General features: G+C 38.4%; 1 protein-coding gene across 1 annotated transcript in view; it reads left to right on the top strand.

The window, feature by feature from the left end:
* LOC139953975 (histone-lysine N-methyltransferase SETDB1-like) overlaps window positions 1–21208 on the top strand; it is a 66330-nt gene that overhangs the window by 9904 nt on the left and 35218 nt on the right. Inside the window, exons 6-17 of the mRNA XM_071953593.1 lie at window positions 637–844; window positions 1569–1671; window positions 2822–2948; window positions 4365–4520; window positions 6058–6190; window positions 7394–7514; window positions 8754–8871; window positions 10113–10259; window positions 11839–11976; window positions 13065–13366; window positions 17948–18168; window positions 20083–20392. Of these exons, the coding sequence (XP_071809694.1) occupies window positions 637–844; window positions 1569–1671; window positions 2822–2948; window positions 4365–4520; window positions 6058–6190; window positions 7394–7514; window positions 8754–8871; window positions 10113–10259; window positions 11839–11976; window positions 13065–13366; window positions 17948–18168; window positions 20083–20392 (2084 nt within the window). The remainder of the gene's footprint in view (window positions 1–636; window positions 845–1568; window positions 1672–2821; window positions 2949–4364; window positions 4521–6057; window positions 6191–7393; window positions 7515–8753; window positions 8872–10112; window positions 10260–11838; window positions 11977–13064; window positions 13367–17947; window positions 18169–20082; window positions 20393–21208) is intronic.

Raw genomic sequence — 21208 nt, 5'->3', positions numbered from 1 at the left:
GCGTGTAGTTAGGGACCAGACTCCTTTTGCTGACGATATGTTTGAATTCCCGACGTGACGTCGATGGTAGGGGGCGGTAACAATTCACAACAGGGGGGGGCATGACTTATTTGCTTATTACGTCAGATATATATGTTGGGAATAAACAAAAACAAACACATTTTATTGATGTTCAATACATATAAGAAATAAATGACAGCAAAATTAACTGTTTTATTTGAATTCACTGCAGCATCCCTTTGAGGCTCAAACATGTCAATCTCCTACTCATTTATCTGCACTTGTTCACCATTATTCCCCTACTCGGACTTTACGAGCATCTCAACAGTCCTTGCTATCAACTACTAGAGCTTCTTCCATTTTTTACGGCCACAGGTTTTTTTTCTTATGCCGCACTGTTTCTTTAGAATAACTCGTCTTGTGCATATTCGCCAAGCTAATTCTTTACAATGTTTTAAGTCTCTGTTGAAAACTCATTTGCTTTAAGCGGTTTTTTTTGTGATCTCCTTATTTGTAATTTGTATCTTTCTCTCCTTAAATTTAGTATTGGTCTCTATAAGCGCTAAGAGGCTTTTCGCATTAGGCGCTTTACAAATGTCTTATTATTATTATTATTATGTTGTTGTTGTTTTACAGGAGCAGTTGATCTCATCAAGTCATCCACCAAACCTTCACCAGTAGTGAATCCAGAGAAATCAGTAACTCCTGTAGCTTCTAAAGAGACTGCAGTATGTGATGAACTGGATGTGATTGATCTTTGTGATGGTGAAGATCTACCTCCAATGGAAGATGACGAGGATGATGTCATTGAAACCTTGCCGACAAAGACTCACAAACTCCCAGGGTATGATGCCTTGACTTTGATGACTTAACCACGAGAACTTGAAATCGATGCTCTTTAACCACTCGGCCATGACACCCTACAATATGAATTCTAATGCAATACAAATTTTGATGGCACAAATTCGCAACAAATACGTCATATCAGTTGAAATATGCTCAAGTCCTGTGAAAGAGTCACAGCAAAAATAAGGCTATGAACCAGGCTTAAAGACACTAGACACTACTGGTAATTGTCAAAGACCAGTCTTCTCACTTGGTGTATCTCAACATTTTAATGCATAAAAAAATTACAAACCTGTGAAAATTTGAACTCAATAGGTCATCAAAGTTGCAAAACAATAATGGCAGGAAAAACACCCTTGTCACACGAAGTTGTGTGCTTTCAGATGCTTGATTTCGGGACTTCACAAGAAATATAATTCTGATGAGGTCTCAAAATCAAGTTTGTGGAAAATGTCTTCTTTCTACATGTATGCTTCTTCGGATGAAGCTGTTTCTCACAATGTTTTATACTATCAACAGCTCCCCGTTACTCGTTACCAAGTAAGGTTTAATGCTAATAATTTTGTTGAGAAATTACCAACAGTGTCCAGTGTCTTTAAGACCTCGCCGCTACTCTTTGATTCCCTTTAGTAATGTTACGTGTCTGGAGAGTCAAAACCTGCACGACATCAATATTGTGTCTCATGTTTGTTACAGAACAACTTTCTTTTTTCATACTATAGTTTGGAAAAGCTGGGTCCAGGAACCAAAGTACTCGCCCAACAGAAGAGTAACACATGGAAGGAAGCAACAATAATTAGCGTCATCAAAGGCAACAATGAACAGGTACACACTTTACCTCAGGTTATTATAAGTTATCACACAAGCGCCAGTGGAATATGGAAAAGTATAGTGCTTCTGCGTCCCATCATGCCCATATCCAATGAAGCCGATAGCGCTTGTGTGTCCTGTATCCAACGTTGTACGGAGACACACGCGCTATATTTTTCCGTATTCCACAAGCGCGCATCTTATATTTATTTATCTTACTTTTATTTTCAAGTCTCACATTGCAACGCGCAAATATTTAATTTTCAGAATGTTATTTTGCGACGAACAGCATGCACACACACACAGTTGAAAATGTAACTTTCGCACTGTCCGTATACGGAGCGTGACTCATTGACACTCACAATACGCAGAGTGCAATATAAACACTGGGAGTAGGTTATAGCTTTTTATACCACCCTCCAGTTCAAGCATCTGATTGGTTGATTAGCGCATACTGGAATAATAGGTCCTTATATTGGGCACAAATCCTAGGTGTTATAGATCAAGGCGCCTGGCACATGCTTTGGTCTGAATTGAAAGTATACAAGTATGTACTGTCAACTCTCGTTGTTACGAGGTCTGCTGGTCTAGCCTTAATATCCAAAGCTCGTAATATCAGATCATGGTAATATCAATGCACAATGCACATAACAAAGTGGCAGCACTTATACACAGCTAACTCTGCTGCAATACAGATAACTGCCTAGTATTTGCATGTACGGCACAAACAAGCACAAATTTGGGTTACTAACATAATGCAATAAAAATTATTGAGTTATTTTTTTTGAAAGTCCATTTATAAAATAATTTTAAATTTTTATTAATTATTAATCGAAAAAAAATCTGAGATTTTAACTTGTGTTCTTGTTTTAGCAAAGTTCTGATGCAAATCTTTGGTTGTAGCAGATAGAAATAGAAGAAAAAAACCCTTGTCACACGAAGTTGTGTGCTTTTTTAGATACTTGATTTCGAGACCTCAAAATCTAATTCTGAGGTCTTAAAATCAAATTCAAATGTTTTAGTGAAAAATTACTCCTTTCTCGAAAACTACAACAGCTCTTCATGGTTTGTTACTAAGTAAAGTTTTATGCTAACAATTATTTTGAGTAATAACCAGCATAGATACTACAGATTAACTTGTTTTTTTTGTGTTTTTTTTCTTCAGAAAAAATACAGAATATCTTTTGATAGGAAGAGTAAAAGTTTAGTGAGTAGCAAGCATCTTGCAGTGCATACGTACCCATGTGGATACCCAGCACCATCTCTAGTTCTTATAGGCAGTCGGATTGTCGGTAAGTCAAGTCAACACTATTCACACTGATTTTATACTTTCAGTTTTGTAACGTTTCTTACTAATTTTTTATACCAGTCCATTATAATAACAAAAGTAGCTTCTAGTATAAACCGCTCATGCCTGTCACTCAGTGACACTCAAGGCGCGCAAATTTTCAGTATTTTCCTGCAGAGTATGAGGGCAGTGTTTTAGTCGTCAAGACTGTTCTTGGTCTCAATGCCGATTTTTTGTGGTTTTGGTCTCCCCACGCAATGGTCTCGGACGACCTGGTCTTGGTCTAGGTCCTCCCCATCTTGTCTTGGCTTAATTTTGGGCTTGAGACCAATCAAGCAAACACCTTGATTAGAAGCAAAATGTCTCGTACCTGGAAAATCATTTTGCCTGACGAAATATTCCAGGAATGCGTGCGACGTTCCATTTATGGCGGTATTCCTCCGTGTCTTCAAAGATTGCACTGAACACACTGTGTGTAAATTACTGCATAGGCCTACACAGTGCTGTACAATGCATGCATACATGTTGGATGGAGGCCCCGTGACCGTTTGTAACTAGACTTGTGTGTGTACTGTGTACACTGTTGGTTGGTAGGGCACCATCCTATTTTGGAAAATCTAAGAGTCAACATGGTCAATGTGAATTTTGGAGAGCACCAAGGCCATTACCATTGGGACTGGAGGTCTTGGCCTCCGTGGCCTGCATGTAATTCAAAGCCTCTTAATCAACGCTTTGTTTCAATGTTGATGCAAAAAGTGACAAATAGAGTCCTAATTAACATGTAATACAAATGATGTGTATTTGATCATTGAGCCGTTGAATATTGCCAAATATTCATCTTCAAACCTGAGAGAAAGAACCTTAGAGGATTTTCCTGTTTTTAACTCCTCGTCAAAATCCTACTGAGCTATCTAGTCAATTTTTCTTTGTTCAACCCCAAATCATTTTACAAATTTACCCAGTTTCCATTGTGGTTCTTTTTGTTTGGATTTACTGCTGTAACACTTCTCAGATTCAGGGGCATAAAAACTTATATGTTTTTTATAACATTCCTATATAACTTGAAATGAACTGATTTTGAAAACATTAATTTTGGTTTTTACCCATACACCGATGTGTGTTACATGTAGCACATTATACTCTATACTTTCCTGAGTCCGGTTCCGAGCTTTGATTCTCAAAATGTCCTGAGTTTTGATTCTCAAAATGTTTTATACCATCAATAGAGGCTTTACTTTTAACCAAGTAAGTTTTTATCACTGAGTATACAGTGCTGACACACATCGGTGTACAGTGTATGCGGGTTAAAAAAACAAAATGAATATTCTTTATCCCGATGCAAATTTATTAAGTTGTTAAGTTGCAAATCTATTAAGTTGTTATTATTAATTTGATTGTTTGATGTTTAATTTGTTGACAGCTGAGTGCATGAACCCATTACACGGGAGTTATATGTGTGCAGGGATTGTTGCTGAGTTACCGCTGTGTTTTAACAAAGGTCGTTATCTTGTCTTCTTTGATGATGGCTGTGTGCAGTATATGTCACTCAAGAAAGTTCATTTAGTCTATGAAGTCAGTAAGTATGTTTCCTACATTTATATAAGAATAGAAGAGGTAGTGGTTAAAAAGCAGGACAGTTCTTTTCAGAATTGAGAAGTCTCGCGATTTGCAAAAATCTACTCTGCGGTAGTAGAATATAAAGCAAGACAGTTAACAAAGACAGTTTCAAGACAGTTAACAAACTCTACCTGGCAAGTAGACACACACTTGGCGTTACTGAAAACCAAATTTAGAGTAGAGCCATTATGTAGCACACAATGCCGTTTAGTTTCCTCTCCAAGGTGCGAGCCAATTTTCCTTGACCAATTACAACTGTCTTCAGTGAATAGACACTGATGCCTCGTCAATAACCATAAACTGGTTTTGCTTTACGATTGCACTTTCAGCTGTGATACCATTGCGCAACCAACCGGCCTACGCTTGCAGGCGCATAATTGTCTAGCATGGAATAGTACAAAAAAAGGGGGGAACGAAAATGCTAAATAACACTAAATTGCAGGCCGTTTTTTATTACTTGTTTTTTTATAAGAGCAGTTGTGTACAAAAGTCCAGGCAGCCATTCAACTGGTACACTTCTGCGTCTTGAACACTCAGCGAGGGGTGTATATGTGCGCATTACAAGTCATTATTTATTATTATTATCATTACACTGCTTAATGACATGGCCAAAACATGTTATATAAATGACTAATGCACATAACCTCCAATTCTCCAATCAAATGACAAGAATCTATTTGGGTTTATATCAACTTAGATACTGAGCAACTCTACTCATCATTGATCTGAGGGTTTATCCATTCTACTTGCTGGGTTATACTTGTAGGCTTAGTTTGATCCATAGCGTTGTCTATAAGAATTAGAGGGCGCACAAGCCTAGATACCAGCCCGGTGTGCGGCCATTTTGTACATTGACAAATCTGCATCACATAGCGTTAGCACAAAACAAACGCAACTTTGTACTTCATAGTCAACGCACATACAGTGTTCTTACAAAATGGCGCTCGTGTCTCCTTGCCATCCTGTTGCATTTGTGCAAGCAGCATCACCGGTGCGCCCTCTAGTTCTTATTGTAACTCTATGATTTGATCCCATTATGGGAATGCTCCATTAAAGAATCGGGCTAAACAAAAACATCCTTTTCATCTGGCAACTCACACCTGTTATCTCTGTGTTATTGCTTTCCAAACAATAGACTGTTGACTGATCGAGGCAAAGTAATTGTTCATCCATTAAGTTTAATGACCCAAGTAATTCAATGTAAACACACTCGCTTACTGAAAAGGATGAATACTTTTTGAGTTTTTGTGGCCAAACTCAGAAGTTCTTTAATGGAGCTTTTCTGTAAAGCCCGGTTCATCATACTTCCTGCGAATGCGAATGTGAAGCAAATTTGGGTGATGCAACAATCGGTACGCGCTCAACTCTCTTTTGTGACGCAATAAAATTTGTTTCGCATGAAGCATTCGCAGGAAGTATGAACCAGGCTTTATGCTTTTTCACTACATTAAGGCTGTGGCTGATGGCTGATGGCTGATATTGATGTTTGCATGTAGGTTATAATGTATGGGAAGATGTGCCAGAACGCTACACTGAGTTCATTAAGGAGTATTTAGAAAAGTATCCAGAGAGGCCGATGGTAAGATTGCATCGAGGTCAGTGTATCAAGACAGAATCCAAAGGTGTATGGTAAGTCATGTTAAACTCTTTGATTGAAGTAAACACATGTTTCTCATGTCACATTTTGTTGGACTTGCTAATAGTTTAGTACATTGGTTGCTATACATGTACATGTATGCTTTTAAAAAGGCTACTGTATAGACAATATGTGACTCTGGGGGAAAGGTTTAGATGTATGAATAGCTAATGGATAAAATTTTCATATGACAACCTAAAAGCCTGAAAATAATTCATGCAAGGGTGAGCACTGCTCACTGAAGAATAAGAATCCGACAGCTTGGATTGAATTTTGTAAGCTTCAAAGGACTTACATGTACCTCTCACAAATTGGATGGCTAATTCCTGCGCAACCTTATTTTCATACCCTGTACAATACTGAGCAGTGCTCACCCAATCATGAATTATTTTCTAACTGTTTTGTGTCATATAAAAGCTGAGCCAATACAGAATCATATATTTTTTATTCGGCGGCCATTTCAAAAGTGTGTATTTTTCACAGACACCCTGTATAGTATGTCACAGTTGGTGCGCCTATCTAGTAAAACCAAGACATATCTTGTGACGGGCTATAAACCAATCACAGCACAGAACCTATACATATGAGGTGCTATAAAACCAATTGTTTGACTCCCATAAAAAGGTGCAGACCATATGTTCCACTGGTCGAATTTCCTGAGGCAAATTTATGTGATTTTTTAATCACTGCTCACTAATTGCAACACACTGTTTGTGTTTTTGTTCACAAAAAATTCTTAAAGGAAGTGGACACTATTGGTAATTACTCAGAATAATTGTTAGCTTAAAACCTTACTTGGTAACGAGTAATGGGGAGCTGTTGATAGTATAACACATTTTGAGAAACGGCTCCCTCTGAAGTAATGTAGTTTTCAAGAAAGAGTAACTTTCCACAAATTTGTTTTTGAGACTTTAGAGTTAGATTTTGAGGTCTCGAAATCAATCATCTGAAAGCACACAACATCGTGTGACAAGGGTGTTTTTTCTTTCATTATTATCTCGCAACTCTGTCGACCAATTGAGCTCAAATGTTCACAGGTTTGTTCATGCATATGTTAAGATACACCAAGTGAAAAGACTGGTCTTTGACAATTACCAATAGTGTCCAGTGTCTTTAAAGGAAAAGGAGCACTTCCGAAGAATTAATTTTGAGCGATTGTGATGATTGAATAACCCAATTGTCTATTGTGTGTGTAGGTGGCGTGCTAAGGTACAGGAGGTAGATGGATCTCTGGTTAATATGCATTTTCCAAGCTCTGATCGCCTTGAATGGATATATAGAGGCTCACCAAGGATGGAACCTCTCCATAGAGAACTGGTAAGACACCAAAATCCAACCTCCTCCCCCTTGGTGTTTGATCTCCTTTTCTAGAATGCATTGCTCGATCGTAATCCCTTGGAAGTGTGACTTGAAAGTATCAAAATATGGATATTTAAACTAGTTCTGTCGTTGAACAATTCTGTGCTAGAGACTACATGTACGTAAAATGCGCTGTCAAAAGACACATCAATATGTCTATCTGTGTATGCAGCAGTTAAGGGTGACCACATAAAATCATTTGAAATGTTCTTCAGGAAATACGTACAAAGTGCCCGACAAGCGCCTAACAAGTGCTAGAAAGTTTTTACAAGCATGCACGCAAAGCAGTCATTTTGGTCAGCCAATCATTGTGGTTTGCTGAGTTTTCCTCTTGGGGTTTAGTGACAAGAGGCATGAGAGTTATTGATACGGCACACTGACTCATGTTGGTATGTCTAATATCACATGGATGCTTGTCTGCTTTAACCTTGCGGTACCCCACTGCTGTTAAATACTACCTGCTTGCCATTGGTTGCTTCAGTGTACAGTACATTGGAAAAACATGTATACTTCAATTGCAATGACAAATGAGATATCACCATGCATGTTTTAGACTTGTGCATTCATATGTCATGCTTTGAAATGTAAAGAGTTTTTAGTAATTAGTTTTTGAAACAAGAACTCATTTGAACCTAATGTTTTCATAGACTGAGTTGTTAGTGATATTATGGATAGTAACAGGGCCCAATTTCATAGCGCTGCTTATTTAACGGTAAGCCAATTTTCATGCTAACTTTCAAAACAAATTGCTTGAAGCATAAGCGTGTTTCACAGGTAAGCATGAAAATTAGGCGACCATCTTGCAAGTTTATCATTGATTTGTATTGTTATGTCATTCATTTTTATGCAGTAAGCACCGGAAGGTAAGCATACCTTTTTGTGTGCTGGTATGGTTAGCAGCGCTATGAAATGGAAACTCATTCAATAAGCATAAAATCAGCCGTTGACCAGCGCTATGAAATTGGAACCTGTAGCATTTAAGAATAAAAACTGACAAGCACAGAAACAATAATTGCTGAACAGAAACAGGTTACTGGCCAAAATTACAATAAGTTTACATTGTTGTGACTGAACCCCCGCTCAATTTTTGCTTAGCAGAGTCATTTTTTTAGCAGTATATTCTGCTTATTAGCTTGATCAACTTTAGGCCCAGATGAGAATAGGTACTGATTATTTGACTTGGTTTGAATGTTATAGGAGACAGCTAAGTACTTGAGGGAGTCAGGGCGTCTAATTGCTGGTAGCAGTGTGTCTAAGAAACGAGGAGGTCCATGCGTAGAGTACCAGAGGGTCAATCCAGACTTCTTAGTCTCAGGTAAGCACAGATTCTAACTGCTGGTAGTAGTGTATCTAAGAAATGAGGAGGTCCATGGGTAGCGTACCAGAGGATCAATCCAGACTTCTTAGTCTCAGGTAAGCACAGATTCTAATTGCTGGTAGTAGTGTATCTAAGAAACGAGGAGGTCCATGCGTAGAGTACCAGAGGGTCAGTCCAGACTTCTTAGTCTCAGGTAAGCACAGATTCTAATTGCTGGTAGTAGTGTATCTAAGAAACGAGGAGGTCCATGCGTAGAGTACCAGAGGGTCAATCCAGACTTCTTAGTCTCAGGTACACACAGATTTAATTTCAGGATATTAGTCTTTTGTGACCGGGCTAGCTTCAAGGTTCTTAAAGCTGATTTGCAATCAGTATTTAAAGACACTTTACAGTGCATAGGAATCTCACAGTGTATGTGCTATATAAGAAAGGGTTTGTTACCATTATTTTGTATTGTTTGTGTACATATTTCTGTTTTGCAGTAGGTCAGCCAGCCACTCTGCACCCCACTCTGAGTGGATTGGTCTATTGTACAGCGAAAAGCCCTCTGAAAATGCCCTTACTGAAAATGATGTCCAGTTACACTAATGGCAATGTCGCTTTATTTCACTAATACGTTATGTTTCCTTACTACTTTTTCTACCCAAAAGATACCTATAATTACTATACTATACTACATGTATACTACAAAGGCATTATAAAGTGCTCTTTTTAAACACAAAAATGTATCACAGTGCTTTACACACAAAGAAAAATAGCAACAACAAAAAAAAGAAACGTACAACAAGTTCAAGAGTGTATATTTGGTTTGCGGTAACACCATGTGTGTATCTACTTGCCGGGTAGAGTTGTTCTTAGAGAACTGTCTTGCCTTATATTTGGTTTGCGGTAACATCATGTGTGTATCTACTTGCCAGGTAGAGTTTGTTCTTAGAGAACTGTCTTGCTTTATTCTACTGCCGCGGAGTAGATAATCGGAGGTTCGGGAGACTTCCCAGTTCTGAAAAGAACTGTCCTGCTTGTTCATTATTACCAGGTCGGATGGTATAGAAAAGAGACTGGACTACTACTTTAGCTTATAGGATCAGAATTAACTGTACTGCCGCGGAGTCATATAAATAGGTTTTGAGAGCTTTTCTGAAGGCTGTTAATGAAGATGAATGGCGTATATTGTAGGGAAATCGTTTCTATAACACAAAGGAATAACTAAAGGGGTTAACGTTGTTTTTATTTTCCAGAAAAAGAAATTCTTGCCATGCTTGAGGGGAAGATCACTGTCCCTAAAGGAATCATAGCTCAAAAGCTTCATCAATCCAAAGTTGCTGTTCCAACCAGGACAATAGACAGAATGCCTGTTGTACAATGGGCCATTGCTTCAATCAGGGGTAAGTCATTATTCCTCATAAGTTTGGACATCATTTCTACTTCACAATTCTATCATTTGTCTGTGGTGAATGAGAGTTACTAGTAGTTGTAAAATCCCAAGTCACGCCAGTGCTGCCATTAGGGGGTGAATTTTTCGGCAAGTTAGAGGGGCATCGTTGGCCATGGTTGCTGTGCATGTCAGCTGTGAACTTTGAGGCTGGACATAACGGGTGCCAAGAACCCGATCAAAATTGATACTGGGTACACGAAAGAAATGACACATAAATACACTGCCCTACTTGAGTGGGATTTAAACCTGTGACCTTTGTATTGCTAGAGCTGATTAGACTGTCGAGTCAGCCAGATGGCTAGAGGCAGTTACAATAATAGAAGTTATTTTTACATCGTGGATCTATTACATCTATTACAAAAATATTAACTGCTTCGAGTGCTATGGTTAAAACTACGACTCCTGAGGTGATCCCTGATATACAAATATTGAGTGGCTCAGAGTGGAATGGGAGGAATATTATCGCAAGGTAAAATTTGGACTGTTCCATTTCACGAGGCGAATCCGAGTGAAATGGAACAGTCCATTACAGAGCAATAATATTCCTTCCATTCCACGAATTAAAGGAACACGTTGCCTTGGATCGGACGAGTTGGTCAAAACAAAAGCGTTTGTAACCGTTTTTTTATAAAATGCATATGGTTGGAAAGATGTTTTAAAAGTAGAATACAATGATCCACACAAGTTTGCCTCGAAATTGTGTGGTTTTCCTTCTACTGTGCGAACTAACACGGTCGGCCATTTATGGGAGTCAAAATTTTGACCCCCATAAATGGCCGACGTGTTAGTCGACGAGGTAAAAGGAACACCACGCAATTTCGAGGCATGTTTGTGTGGATCATTGTATTCTACTTTTACAACATCTTTCTACCCATACATTGTATGTATTTTATAAAAAACGGTTACAAACGCCTTTCAAAGACCAACTCGACCGATCCAAGGCAACGTGTTCCTTTAAAGCCACTCAATATTTGTTTTATATAACTGACATATAGATCCTTGTCATTTGATGTATTTTAAAAGTATAACATTATGAAAAATCACACAAATTACTGACAACCAAAAATCATATAGCGCAGCGTAGTGGCAACAATGCACAAATCGGATCACATTCTTTTGCACAGGTGCTCCTTTGTTTTAGCAGCGGTGCGGCGGTGCTGTACTGCTCAAAAACATTGGGAACAAGGATGATCCTAACTGTTGAATGGGAAACGCTATTCCCCATGGGCGAATAGGTCTTTTTGATTGCCGGTGCGGATGGGAGTAGTAGTGAATGTCACGTGAAGTACATGTAAGTTCCACCAATCAAATGACAAGGATCTGTATGTCAGTTATATAATGCATTCTATTTTCCCTAAGCCCAGTCGAGGGAAAATGGAACGGTTCTGGGATCACAGAAGGAGTCTGAGTTTTGACAAAAGTGAAAAATGTTGAGAAAAAACACAGTGGAACATGTTGTTTTTTGGCTTTTTAAAAAAAATTAACCTGTGCGCCAAAGGGTTAATTTTAGTACTATATCTTTTCTGCAGAGTGGTATAAGAAACAGAGTTCTGGCAATGAGAACTTTGAGAATCTTCCAAATGAAGAGCTGGCAGCAATGCTGGAAGGACTCTATAAGAATGGATATCAACAGCAACCGGATATATACACATCACATACTCTGAAAGGTTAGAAACTAGTCAATCAAGGTTGTATATTAAGTTTGTTCCAAATACTACTTTTAAGGACTTTAGCCAAGGTGAATACTTTACTTTATTTCAAGAATGATGTTTAGAAATACTATTTAATTTGTGTACAATGTCAGCTTAGTTTAAAGACACTGGACACTATTGATAATGGTCAAAGACCAGTCTCCTCACTTGGTATACATGTATCTCAACATTTGCATAAAATAACAAACCTGTGAAAAATTGACCTCGATTGGTGGTCAGAGCTGCATATAACTATGAAAGAAAAAACAACCTTGTCACACGAAGTTGTGTGCTTTCAGATGCTTGATTTCGCTTTCAGATGCTTGATTTCGAGACCTCAAATTCTAAACTTGAGGTCTTGAAACTAAGTTCGTGGAAAACTTTTTTTTTCTTGAAAACGGCGCACTTCAGAGGAAGCTGTTTCTCACAATGTAATGTATTATACTATCAACCTCTCCCCCATTACTCGTTACCAAGTAAGGTTTTATGCTAATAATTATTTTGAGTAATTACCCATTCTGCCACTGCCTTTAAGGAGCTTCCAATAACATGATTAGTCTTATTAGTTTGATTGCTTGAAAGAAATACCACCTACCCCAACCCTTCTTAGTGAAAAGAGTATTCCAGTAATCTTGGGCCAGGTTTGGGGGCATAACTAATGCTGGACAGTATAGCTATAGCTACAGTGCAAAGGCACTTTAGTAATTGTTAAAGACCAGTCTTCTCACTTGGTGTATCCCAACATAAAAATAACAAGCCTGTGAGATTTTGGCTCAATTGGTCATCGAAGATGCAAGAGAATAACGAAAAAACACCCTTGTTGCACAAACTTGTGTGCCTTCAGAAGCTGATAAAAAGCGATAAGGTCTGAAGTCTTTTAGTCAGAAACTACCTCTTGATAAGCAACTTTGTTACTTCAGAGGGAGCCGTTTCTCACAATGTTTTATACTATCAACAGCTCTCCATTGCTCTTTACCAAGTAAGTTTTTATGCTAAGATTTATTTTGAGTAACTATCGATAGTGTCCAGTGCCTTTATTAATCTTGATACTATTATCTTTGCAGCTCTTCGCTGTTCACTAAGCACCTTTTTGACCGAACCACCAATCAGCCGCATCATTGATATCAACAAAGCACCTGAGTTTGTGAAAGCAAACCAGGTATTCAATGAAACCATTCGAATCATAGACAAAGTCAAAGAACCTCCTCCCAAGAAACTCCTGATTGGTCAACCAGGGATAAATAAGAGAGATTTGGTCAAGTTGTTAAGATCAGGTCTGGTGTCACTCAGTAACCCGCTGGGTCTTCTTCGGCTTGTCTGGATATTCATGCAGATATTTGTTGGAAAAACCAAAGGAATGATCAAGGTATGTACATTTATACTAAAACATAAAAATGTTGTAATAGAGCTTCTTATATATAGTGCGCATATCCAGTCTTCTCACTTGGTGTATCCCAACATATGCATAAAATAACAAGCCTGTGAAAATTTGAGCTAAATTGGTCATCAAAGTTGCAAGAAAATGATGAGAGAAAAAACACCCTTGTTGGACAAATTTGTGTGCTTTGAGATAGGAATAAAAGACTTCTGGCTGGAAGTTTCATTTCATTTGTGTCCCTTCATCGGAATTTTGTTGTATTGCTCTTAAACCATTTTGATGTATAGACTTGCTTTTTTTACGTATATCATTTTAGGTGTGTTTTTCTGTGTATGTCTTTGCTTGTTTGCCTTTTTAAATTGTTTAGTGATTTGTATTATCTTCTGTGCTTTTTTATATGCCCCCTCTTGCCTTAATGTATTTTTAGGGTTTTAGGAGACATACGCCTTTTGGGGACAGTAATTTTTTTAAACTTTTTTGCTCTCCTGGGCACCCCACTGTTGTTTTTCTTTGTTTTCTTAAATATTTTTAATGTATGTATATGTGCTTGTAAATGTGATTGCCCGAATAAATATTATATTATTATTATTATAAGTCTTTTATTATTTTAGTGAGAAATTATCCCTCTCTCGAAATCTATGCTACTTCAGAGGGAGTCGTTTCCCACAATGTTTTATACTATCAACAGCTCTCCAATGCTCGTTACCAAGTCAGTTTTTAAGTTAATATTTGTTTTGAGTAATTACCAAACGTTTACCTTCCCTTTAAATAAGTTATTAATTAAGTTTTTATGGTCATTAATTTTAGGAGTAATTACCAAAGGTATAGAGGGCCTCCCTCCCTTAAAGGGGACATGTTGGGGCTGTACACGCTGAGCAGTTAGAATAAATCTTTGCTAATTTTGCTTATTTTGCTGTGTACTTTTAAGAGACTTTGAGGATTGTACTTGACAAAAATTAGACAATGTTGGGAGAGGAAAATCTGGTGTTTCTGATCAGCAGAGTGTGGGTTTGAATCCCCAGCAGTGACACTTGTGTCCTTAAGCAAGACACTTAACCATTGCTTCATCCTTCAGATGGGACGTAAAGCCGTTTGCTCCATGTGTTGTGTAAACGAATGTACATGTAAAAGAACCCAGTGCACTTATTGAAAAGAGAAGGGGTTCGCCCCATCTTCCCGGCTGGCTTGGCAGCATATTGCGCCACAGCACCTTGCAAACCTTGCAAAGGATTGGGTCTCATAATTCAAACTTCGTCCCACTCACCTTGCAGTAAAAATACCTGGCACTTTGTATCCTTTAGCAAAACGCGCGTTATAAATACAGTTATTAGCTGTTCCGATCCAGTCGGAACAGCTATTGTTTTCGTCGAGATTTTTATTATTTTTATTATTAGCTGTTCCGATCCAGTCGTAACAGCTATTGTTTTCGTCGAGATTTTTATTATTTTTATTATTATTATTATTATTATTATTATTATTATTATTATTATTATTATTATTATTATTATTATTATTATTATTATTATTATTATTATTATTATTATTATTATTATTATTATTATTATTATTATTATTATTCTTTGTTTCCACCTCAAACCCCATAGCGTTTGTACAGCGTTTTTGTTTAGGCCCCTACTCCTAAAGTATTAGGATAAAATAGTTAAATCATATATCAAATTGAAGCTTAACAAAAGTGTAAAAATTCTTCATTAATTAACCACGTGGTCTTCATTTGAATTTTTAATTTGTAAACTTGATGCAGTCACTTTCATGTTATTGCGAAATATTCTCTTTGGTAAATGCCGTACAGTATGTACCTATCATGAGTTGTGACTTCTTGAGATGAGTCTACGCGTTTGAACATAACTGGATGCAGTCACTTCCATGTTATTGTTAACCATTCTCCATGGTAAATGCAATTCAGTATGTACCTATCATGAGTTGTGACTTCTTGAGAGGAGTCTACTCAAGTCTCTTTTTCTTGTTTTTCTACATACGTTCTGGACCACAGCGCAGTGTCTGTTTCTTCGTTTCCTAACCGAGTTCTGGACGTACACAGAGGCATAGGGTTTTCGTTTAACGAACGTGCGTATATAAATAGGGGTACGTTTTTGACAACGACGACATACCATGGTGTCCACAGAATTACACTAAACTTAAACATTTTGAAGATAATGATAGTTGAAAGCTTCCCTTAAAATATTACTTGCTGTGGTGTTGTAGTTTTTGAGAAATTAGTGAAAAAAAACCTGTCAACGTATGACTGGGACCGAGTTGGTTTGGGACCGAGTTGACCGGGTTCGTTTTTGAGAAATGAGTGAAAAAACTGTCAACGTATGACTGGGACCGAGTTAGTTTGGGACCGAGTTGACCGGGTTCGTTTCAGGCGACAAGCGTGGACGACAAAAATAGAACGCCTGGGATTTGGAATCTTTTACGGGTGAAATCGGGGACCATAACCCTAAACTAACTCAAGTATTTCGCTTTCTTTTCGGAAATTATACCATGACATACAAAAACTCTTTGGCAGGAATACAAAAGCAGCGATTTTATTATTCTGACGTTTCTCTTGTGGTTGAGTGGGTCACTTGTATAGAGCTGCTTATAATAAATAGGCAAAACATTTTGCTTTATAAAAAAGCAGAAACTGAGCAGAATAGTGGCTAAATGTTATAGAGCTACTTATTATAATCAATAGGCAAATTATTTTGCTTTAAAAAATTTGCAGATCAGCAGAATACCTTGAATCACAACTTGTACTTGTATTTGCTGTGTTTAGCTGCTTTTTGTGTTTAAAAAGCTTTAGTGTAGTTTGGTCCTGGGCCGATGGCTTTTAAGGGAATGAATCGCAGCGCTTACGTAATCATGAAATTGTGCTTACGCTAAGCGTATTTAACAGCTTAGCAAGGAATGCGTTCTTGAGCGTCACAGTTCCCAATAAAAAAATGCTACAGTTGACTAATTGTGCTCAACTCCTGCAAAACTTTCGCTGCGAAAACAACAGTGACTTAAAAATTAGATTTGCATTCGCAGGATAATACCCGTGGTTTACTTATGTGCAAAAGTAGGCCGGGGCGACTAGTGTGCTTTAGTGTTAAAGTCGCGACTACAAATTATTGTTTGAGTCACGACTACAAATTATTATTTGAGTCGCGACTACTATTTTTCTCTACTCTGTTATAATCGTGCTCAAACGTTGACCCGACTACCTATCTGGTGAAACACTTAGTTGTGTTGCTTCTTACTATTCGCAACATATAATATAACGTGCGCTTGCAACACTTTGCCGCACAAGTCTTGAGAATCCGTAATTTATCTCGACAAGTGTCGTAGTTGGGTTTGAGGTGAGACTAGTCCAGTTAGTAAATTTCACTAGTCACCCAGGCCTATCATGATGGGAACTTGCTTATTAAGGTTTTATCGCAAATCGCAAAATTTCAAGAGAGGGCGCTGTTGAACCCACACAAAGGTATAGGCGTTGCGAGCACGAGTCGTAGAAACTGGTAGATACCGCCCCATATTCCTTCCCAAAAAGCATTGCGGTTCTGAATCGCGATAAACCTTATGAAAAATCTTGTGCGAATGGGCCCAATGTAGTGCTCTGCTCTGGAAGCAAAGATTCAGTGCTTAGAAGAAGCAGTGAATTCTGCGCTTACGTCAAGCGAAATACACTGCTTAGCAGGGATTTCTTTTGTTTGTGTGCTTCCAAGCTCACACATTTTATTCCGCGCATGCACATTTAGCAGAAAATGGTGATCGTAGGTGCAGAGTTTGGTGGTTACGAGTTCAGTAAAATCCACTCGAACTAGATCAAACATCAAACCACCAACCAAATACAAGGATTTTATCCTTAAGTAGTTTGTCACATGGCAATGGACTCTAAAGATACTGGCATGAACTCAAGAAACCAACCAAATCAAACAATACTGAGTCAAATGCAAGTTTGTACATTATTCAACTAGGGACCACTCATCTTATATACCGCCCTCTATTGACAGTGAAAATCCTTGCAGCACCATATCTCAAGAAGTGCAGGACCAATTTTTACACTGTCTGTAGTGAAGACTCCTTGGGGCATGGACATTAATTTTGAAAAACTGTGACCTCAAGTTGACCTCTACTTCCGGGTTAACCGGAAGTGGGACCATATCTCAAGAGTTACACAACCGATTTAAAAATTCTTCAGTTATAGACTCCTTAGGTCTTAAAATTTATTGGGAAAAACCGTGACCTCATTTTGACCTCTTCTTCCGTGTCAACTGGAAGTGGGACCATATCTCAAGTGCCATTGAACCGATTTTAAAACTTTTTTTCAGTTTAGACCCCTTGGGCATTGGAGATTAGCCTTAGGTTACCGTGACCCCATGTCGACCTCTACTTTCGGGTCAACCGGAAGTGGCATCATAACTCAAGACACTATTCAACATTTCAAACTTTTTTTCAGTTATAGGCTCCTTGGTCATTTTAGCACATAATCTAAGCAAAAGAACACGGAACAGCTTTGTGTTTGTTCACAAACACCTAATGTCTAGTTATTATTATTATTTATGATGATTGTTTGTTTGTTAGTCAATTGATCTGGATCTACTGCAGCGGAAGGATGTGATAGCTAAGAAAGCCAAGTCTGGATTACCCTACTTTGAGATTAATTCTGCTGAATTGGGATTAAGTGGTGGTCAAGAACAGAAGATCTACGCTACAGGCAATCGATTCTACTGTCCTTATTACTCCATCAACTTGTATATTACCAAACTCAATCCTGATTGCCAAGATTTCCTGCAAAAACCAAGGTAATCTAACAATTAACACTCTTTATACTTCGCTTGGTCCCAGCGGCCAGGGTCTAACCAGGACTGCTGGGATGGGCTAATCAGCTTGCACAGATTCTTGTTCAGGAAGTATGTCATGCGTGCAGTGCATAGCAGTGTGAGCGTGATGCATGATGGGACTGTGCATTTTCTGGATAGACCAATGAGCGTGCTTGATACATTTGCCCATCCCAGCGCCTTAGGTTAAGGCAAGGGCGTTGGGGCTGAGTGAATCTTTATACAGCAATCCTTCACCAATCTTGAACTCTTCGTGGCAGCGGACACTGCAGTGGTTCCTGGAAAACTTCCTAACGAGTTGAGCGATTTGCAAAGTAAAAGCCCCATAACCTATGAGAGATCAGACAATCGCCGTGTAGCCCAACCCTTATACCCATTGCTAGTCAGCGCAGTACAAGCCAGGTATCTGCTGCCACCAAGTGTTTAATATCGGTGAAAGATTGCTTTATATATTTGGTTTGGGGTAACACCATGTGTGTATCTACATGTACTTGCCCGGTACAGATTACGTTCTTTTGAGAACTTCTCTTGCTCTTTATTCTACTACCAGATTTTCTGAATTTGGGAGACTTATCAGTTCTGGAAAGGACTGTCCTGCTTTTTAATTACTAGCTCGGCGGACGGTTGACAATCTGATGGGACATACTACTTTAGCTTTAGTGGTTCAAGGGGAATTCTACATAGAAGTAATTGTGTACATGCTACACTATAAGCTTCACTTGAGTTCCGATTTGTCTAAACGTTTTGACTTGTTTGCTTTAGTCGAGAGACTGACACTCCTTTCACGCTAAAACCACACTTTTCTCTCAAAATAAGGATAGGGACTGTGTGCATTTGTCTGTATTTATAACCCCAGAAATGGGTCTTTCGGCTCATGCAATCAACAAAGCTGCTGAGAGCTCACTGCAGCGTCTTCAATCTGTTGCGAAGGCTGCAGCTTGTCTCTTGATTGGAAATACATTGGCATCACATGAAACAATGCATCCACTTCATAAAAACTCATTCTCAATTTCAAGGCACTCCAAGGTTCAGCCAAACTCTACATACAAAACCTGTTGTCTCCCTGTATGCTCCTTGCTTCCCGGTTTCGTCTAGCCAGCTACGGGGACAGGGGTTTTTCCAGTACAGCACCTAGGCTCTGGAATTCACTTCCTTGAAAGCCTCAGGGAAACACAACATCTCCCTCCTTCAGAAGGAACTGAAGACACATCTGTTCACACTTGCTTTCCCTACCACTTGAAAAGTCATTCTTTTCCATCTTGACCGACGCTTTTGAATGGTTTTATATCAGATTCAGTGTGCCTTTACAAGGCTGTGTTGTTATAAGGGAATCAATGTGTGGTGAAGAGGTTGTAAACTAGTGGTTTAAACTCGCCGAGGCTGGTTCTTGACAATTTTAACGAGACGAAGTCGAGGTAAATTATCAAGAACCAGGTCACACACTTTGATTCCCATTCATAAATATAATTTCGGTCAAAAAACATCGACATTTTTTGGTCCAAAAGTAAAAAAAAAATTGCACAAATTATAACTGTTCAATGATTTCCTCCAACACAACACCCCTCTAGCTATGAAATGGTAAGGCCCTCTGGTGAAAACTCCTTCTAAAGAGATTGCTGTGCGCGTCGCGCGTATTGCGAGATGTGGCACAACTGTTCCAGTCGTTGCTCTCGACCAATAGGAATGAATAAACTGTCTTATAAGCACAGGCCAAGCTCGCGTGTCACGCCCATGTTTTAACTGGTGTTATATCATCCGTTTAAACACCCCCATGTGACGCCCTCTCGAATGGATAAACTGTCATGGATATTTATGAATAATTTTCTTCAAAAGTTTTGATTGAAACTACAAGTGATTTGTGTATTTTTGTATGTCCAGGACAAGGATTAATTTCAAGCAGGAGTCTGTATGGTTTGATCCGGAGCCCCATAGCTCAGCTTCTATCAGTACAATGATGTATGATATAGCATCAGCAGCTAGGCTAAGTAGACCCTATAGTAATGTTGACATCAGAGCAACGGTATGGACTGACTTTCTAGAAGCTATTGAAGAGTTTACTCAAACACTTAGAATGGGCTATAAAAGGACTTCAGCTACAACTAGCATGACAACATCAACATCAACATCAACAACAACAACAAGTGTTGTAAACAAACATGGAGTGCAACAGCCAAAGATCCAGGTCAATGTAAGTAAATATAGGTAACCGTTTTGTTGTTTGTGAGACTAAAAATGCTTTAAAGGCAGTGGACACTATTGGTAATTACTCAAAATAGTTATTAGCATAAAAAGTTACTTGGTAACAAGCAATGGAGAGTTGTTGATGGTATAAAACATTGTGAGAAACGGCTCCCTCTGAAGTCACGTTGTATTCGAGAAAGAAGTAATTTTCCACTAAAATAATTGAATTTGATTATGAGACCTCAGAATTAGATTTTGAGGTCCCGAAATCAAGCATCTGAAACCACACAACTTCAGGTGACAAGGGTGTTTTTTCTTCCAGTATTATCTTGCATTACCTATTGAGTTCAAATGTTTACAGGTTTGTTATTTTATGCATATGTTGAGATACACCAAGTGAGAAGACTAGTCTTTGACAATTACCAATAGTGTCCAATGCCTTTAAAGGTACTGGACATGTTGTCAGTTGGTCATTGACGTTGCAAGAGAATAATGACAGAAAAGAAAAAAAACCTTGTTGCGCAAATTTGTGTGCTTTCAAATGCCTAAATTTGTGTGCTTTCAAAAGGCTTCAGGCCTACAGTCTTTTAATATTTGAGTGAGAAATGACCTCTTTCTCAAAAACTGTGTGACTTCAGAAACTTCAATGTTTCATACTATCAACAGCTCTCCATTGCTTGTTACCAAGTAAGTCTTTATGCTAACAATTATTTTGAGTATTTATAATTTAGTGTTGTCATCCTCATGTACAGTCTGTTCTTAGTTGGCCTGCTTTCCCCCTATGGCTCTCCTCCACTTAGATGGATAGTTTAGTTAAATTTTT

This window comes from Asterias amurensis, chromosome 22, assembly GCF_032118995.1.
Source record: "Asterias amurensis chromosome 22, ASM3211899v1".
Classification (NCBI taxonomy): Eukaryota; Metazoa; Echinodermata; class Asteroidea; order Forcipulatida; family Asteriidae; genus Asterias; species Asterias amurensis.
Note: the sequence above shows the minus strand (reverse complement) of the source record. Positions and strands in the feature narration are given on the sequence as shown.